Below are 5,672 nucleotides of genomic sequence, written 5' to 3'. Positions count from 1 at the left end.
AAAAAATAATAAATAAATAAATACAATTAAATAATATAAATAAATGTAGAATATCAGTTATTAATAAATAAGAAAAATATACAAAGAATAACCTTACCATATTAATAATAAATTCAATCATATTTATTCAAAAAAAAAAAAAAAAAAAGAGAGAAAAAAAAATTTGCTTTTTTCAAGATCCAATATATATATATATTTCATTTTATTTATGATATATATTCTCACACAACTTGTATAATTAACGCAAACATTTTCCCTATATTATTTTTATTTTTTATTTATATTAAAGATAAAGTTAGTAGTAACATTATAGGATTATATAAATATGGCGCATATAGAGAATCATAAGAAGAAAAAATACGAGTACCTACCTAAAGATTATGATACGATATTTAACCCCAATGAAAAAGAAACAGAACTATTAAATCAACATTATAACTCTGGAATAAATTATAATTACGACACAAGTGAAAAACATGGTGATAATAATGATAATATTTATAATAATAATAATAATAATAATTATAATGACTACTTGTCAAATAATCCAAGTAACGTTCAATATATGAAAAAAAATAAAAAGAATAAAACAAATATGGAGAAAATTAAATTAATAAATAAAATACCACTACATCAACAAATGAACAACGCAAATGAATATGATCATATAAATATTAATTATGATAGTAATGATGAATGTTTAGAAACACATTATGATTTTGAAAATAAATATAATAATGATAAAAATTTAGAGAACAGAATACTTATTGAATCTGAAGATTTTATATCATCTAGACGTAATAGTACCAGGTCAAAAATGGTAATAGCAGGGAAAATTGTACTTGCTATTTTATTTTTTATTTTAGTAGTTTTTCTTTTTACTAGATTTAAAAATTTCTTAAATATTATACATATTGTCATTGAATGGGTAGGAAAACAAGGCTCTTGGAGTATACTTTTATTTATATCATTGTTTACATTCTTATCACCTTTATTTATGTCAGTAGAAATTATGTGTGTGGGCTCAGGATTAATTTTCTCAGGAGTTTATGGTAAAGCTCTTGGTATTTTTGTGGCAGTCTTTTCAGTAGCAGTGGGTTATGTTTTAGGAATGTCTTTATGCTTTTTTATTTCAAGATATTTAATTCATAATTATATATATAAAAAGTTAATGGGCTATCCAATATATATGGCCTTTAATCAAGCAATTAATACAAATGGACTCTCCTTTGTATTACTAATTCGTCTCTCCCCTATACTACCAGCATCCGTTGTTAGTTATATATTGGGAGTCACATCTTTAAAGTATAAGCATTTTGCCATTGGATCTATATCAGCCTTACCCAGTAAGAAAAATACATAAAGCATTCATAAATAAACATGAACAAAATATATATATATATATATATATATATATATATGTGGAAAATATTTATTATGTGCACGTACAATTCTGTCCATAACAAAAAAATTACCTTTTATTTTTTTTTTTTTTTCATATAGGCATATTTTTATTTGTATATATTGGTGTGCTCTTGCAGGATATTTCCAATTTGTCAGGTAATTATATTTACACTGTTCATGTAAAATAGTCGTATTAGTTAGTTGGCTAGCTTTTTTTTTTTTTTTTTTTTTTTTTCCCAAAATGTTTATATGTTTATTTATCATTTCGGCTAGTATATTTTATTTATATTATGTTTCATATTATATTATATTTTTTTATTTTTTTCACTTTTGTAGAATTAGAAAACCATTGGACGAATTTGATAATTCTGTTCGTCGGATTTCTTATTGGAGTAATTGCAATTGTATACATTTCAGTAATTACTAAAAGAAGATTAAATAATTTAAATATAATGAATGCATCCTTATCAACAACCAATGCAGATATTGAATAAATAATTATAAAAAAAAAAAATTATAGCAATTATTATAAACGTATTATCATAAATATTATAAAAGTAATTATCATAAATATTATAAAAGTAATTATCATAAATATTATAAAAAATGTCATCATAATAATTATATAATAAAAACATTTTACACAAATTAAATTCTTATTTTATTATTTACTACATGATGAAATTAGAAGTTTATTTATAAGCAAACATAAAATTATAAATTATTTTATATTTATCACATTATTTATGTATAAACGTATCTTATGGAATATTTTCTTAAAATTTGACAATATATGAAGATATTTATTATTTTATAAGCTTTTACTATTTTTACAATAAATGAAACTATTTAAGTGTTTCTTTTTCTCTTTCTGTTTTTCTCTTCTTTTTTTTTTTTTTTTTTTTTTTTTTCTTTTTATTTTAATTTTTTGTCTATTAAGTTTTATTTCTTATAATTTTTATCATATTACATGATATCATTTATTTCATTTATCATTCTTTCTTCTTCACATTCATCTTCACCTTCACATTCATCTTCACCTTCACATTCAATTTCTTCCTCCTCATCATCTTCATCTGACTCATTTGATTTATCAGATGAATTATTTTTCACTCCCATATGTTCATATACCTTCTCATCACTTAAAACCTTTTCCCTACAAAATTATGTCCACATAATATATGCATATCATTGTATATGTATGTGTGTAAATATGTTTCATTTATTATTTTTTTTAATATTTACGTATATATTTTTCATTTTTAATATGTAAGTCTTTTATTTTAACCAAGCATAATATGATATAATATATATATATATATATATATATATTTATTTATTTATTTATTTTAATTTATTTTATTTTTTTATAAATAATGTGGTATATTTTAATATTGTTTTAAAAAATTTAAATTTGAGATAATTAAAATTTATTTAAAAAAAAAAATAAAAAGATAACAATTAATATATGAAGAACATTAAAATACAGAAATATACATAATATATATAATGTGTATCTTATATTTATTTACCTTATGTGGTGATAAATCTCATCTGTGAGTTCATTCTCCTTAATTTGGTTTTTTTTATCAACATTATTTTCTTCACATGTTACAACAGAGGTTTGATCCTTTTTCTTCTTTTCGTTTAGGAGAAAAAATATTTTATTTTTGAATTCGTCACGTCCATTTAAAATTATTTTACTTAGAGAAGATGCTAACTGCACACCATAAATGTCTAATGCTTGCCTTATCTAATATCAAAAAAATATAAATTGTTGTACATATTACTTTCAAGATATTAGACACACATATAAATATATATTTATATGTATACGTATAGATATATTTATTTATATATTTATTTATATAGTTATTTACATGATAATCCGATATACTTTCGAATTCGTCAGGATATTCTTCTTTAACCCTAGTAAACAAATTTAATAAACACTTTTTTATTATGTTAGACAAATATTCTCCTTCCTATAAATGTTAAATAAATGCAATAAACATTTTAACAATATATTTTAAGAGCATCCTTTTGATAAAAAACATATAAAAAAAAAAAAAAAAAAAAAAAAAAAAAAGATATTACTTTTATACAGTTCTTGTTCAAGTTTGCATAAGATATATCACATCCCCTAATATCAATACCCTATAAAAAAATAGAATAAAATAAAATAGCAATAATACATACATGCATATATATATATATATATATATATTAACATTTGACTTACTACTATGATCACATTCCATTTGCAAAACTCTGATTTTTTCACGTAAAATGTTTGAAATGCCTAAAATTCAAGTTGTATTAAAAATCTATATTACATCAAATTAAATATATCTTGTGACACTTTATTTTTATTACATCTTTTAGATAATTCATATGTTCAGAATCATTCGTGTCATTTAACTCCACTTGGTTAAAGTTATCCAACTGAATCATAAAATAAAAATATGTAAACAAATAAATAAATATATATATATATATATAATTATTTTATTTTTTTTAAATAAATCGTGTTAAGACTTATTACTGTAAGGAGATCCATTCCATATTGGGGACCATACAGTCTTAGAAAATTTCTACAAAAAAAAATGAATATGACATAAATAGAAATAGTTATTTTTTTATTCATTTATTTTATTTTATTATTTTATTTTATTATTTTATTTTATTATTTTATTTTTTTTGTTTTGAAGACATACTTAAAATCTTTAACTATAGAACAATCATTGCCAGTATTACCAAAAAGAGGCATAGAATTCACATAACGAATTAAGAAAATATGAGCTACACTAGGATTTGTTATAAAATTATTTGAAAAAAGAACATTAATATATATACATACCTTAAAATTAAATGATGCAAGAGCTTCTTTTTGAAATGTTATATTTTTACAATTATAATTAAGAATGGAATGTAATAAATTGAATTCATGCTCATTAGCATGTTCTTCATAAGTATATATAAATTCATCCATGTTATCTATTATACACTTTATGTTGATATCTCTCTTCCATAATAACACTAATTTAATATATGTATATATTCTTTGATCATGTATAAATTTATTATTTATTTTTAATACTAATGATATTTCTACAGACCAATTCCAGTTTGTATCTATATATTCTTTAAAATTTTGTATAAAAGTATGGTTTAAATTTTTATCCATTACTAACATGAAGTCCCATATTTTGTTTTCTTCAACTTTTACTTTTATATGTAAAAAGCCATAAGCTGTTTTAAGGGAATATAATAATATAGTTTTTAATCCTATACCAAATTTACCACTAGTTGAACAGTTATCTTTTGACGTTAGAAATATTTCAGAAAATTTTTCTAAATCTTTTATTTTGCTTCCTTTACCATTATCTCTACAAGTTATTTTATAATATGATAATGATTTGTCATATTCCTCAACAATTATTTCCACTTTTTTTTTCTTTTTTTTTTTTTTTTCTTCTAAATCCTTTTTTGTCTCTACATTATCTTCTTTGTCATTATTATATAAAGCATCAACTGAATTGTCAAATAATTCCTTAACGGTCATAAAAAGTGCATTTTCTTCATAAAACCCGGTAACAGATAAGTTTTTAAAGAAAAATGAGTAGGTGGAGTTATTTTTATCATTCAACGTTTCCATTATTATACAGTACATAAATATATATGAATAAATATATACATATATATATATATATATATATATATATATATATTTGTGAGATTTTTTATTTAAAAAAAGAAATGGATGTCTTTACAAAAGATAAACACTTTTTCTTTAATAAAACCAATATCGAGACGATAAAAAGAAAAAGATAAACTTTAACAATTTTTCTTTATTATTTTTTTTTTATAAAACAAATGAAGAGTTTAAAAAAAAAATTTTTTTTTGAACATATATATATATATATATTTTAAATGACATCAAAAAGGATGTACAAAAAATGTGCAAAAAGAAAAAGTTAAAAATGCCATTACATAAATATATATATATTTATATATAATTTTTAATACGCTAGCAAAATGACAAATATATTTATAATATATGTGTAATTAATTTAAGTTTTTATAAAAAAATAAAAATGTGTATGTAACTGAAAATTTATTATATAATGAAATATAAAGAATAAAAAGGAACACACACATATATATATATATATATATATGGGGTTATTTTATTTATGCACTTTGAATTTTATTTCATTGTACGCATACAAGGTGCCACAATTAATATATATATGCATATATATATA

General features: G+C 20.4%; 2 protein-coding genes across 2 annotated transcripts; one reads left to right on the top strand and one right to left on the bottom strand.

The window, feature by feature from the left end:
- Positions 1-325: 325 nt before the first annotated feature.
- Positions 326-1,898, top strand: PRSY57_1364600 (SNARE associated Golgi protein, putative; the record flags this gene model as incomplete). The annotated part of the gene is made up of 3 exons (XM_012909565.2): positions 326-1,346; positions 1,504-1,560; positions 1,741-1,898. 3 exons carry the CDS (start codon positions 326-328, stop codon positions 1,896-1,898), a joined length of 1,236 nt encoding a protein of 411 aa, XP_012765019.2.
- Positions 1,899-2,370: 472 nt separating this feature from the next.
- Positions 2,371-5,062, bottom strand: PRSY57_1364500 (DNA topoisomerase VI, b subunit, putative; the record flags this gene model as incomplete). The annotated part of the gene is made up of 8 exons (XM_012909564.2): positions 2,371-2,560; positions 2,937-3,157; positions 3,285-3,389; positions 3,502-3,561; positions 3,647-3,706; positions 3,781-3,849; positions 3,950-3,998; positions 4,122-5,062. 8 exons carry the CDS (start codon positions 5,060-5,062, stop codon positions 2,371-2,373), a joined length of 1,695 nt encoding a protein of 564 aa, XP_012765018.2.
- Positions 5,063-5,672: the final 610 nt, after the last annotated feature.

This window comes from Plasmodium reichenowi, chromosome 13 (genome assembly GCF_001601855.1).
Source record: "Plasmodium reichenowi strain SY57 chromosome 13, whole genome shotgun sequence".
Lineage (NCBI taxonomy): Eukaryota > Apicomplexa > Aconoidasida > Haemosporida > Plasmodiidae > Plasmodium > Plasmodium reichenowi.
Note: the sequence above shows the minus strand (reverse complement) of the source record. Positions and strands in the feature narration are given on the sequence as shown.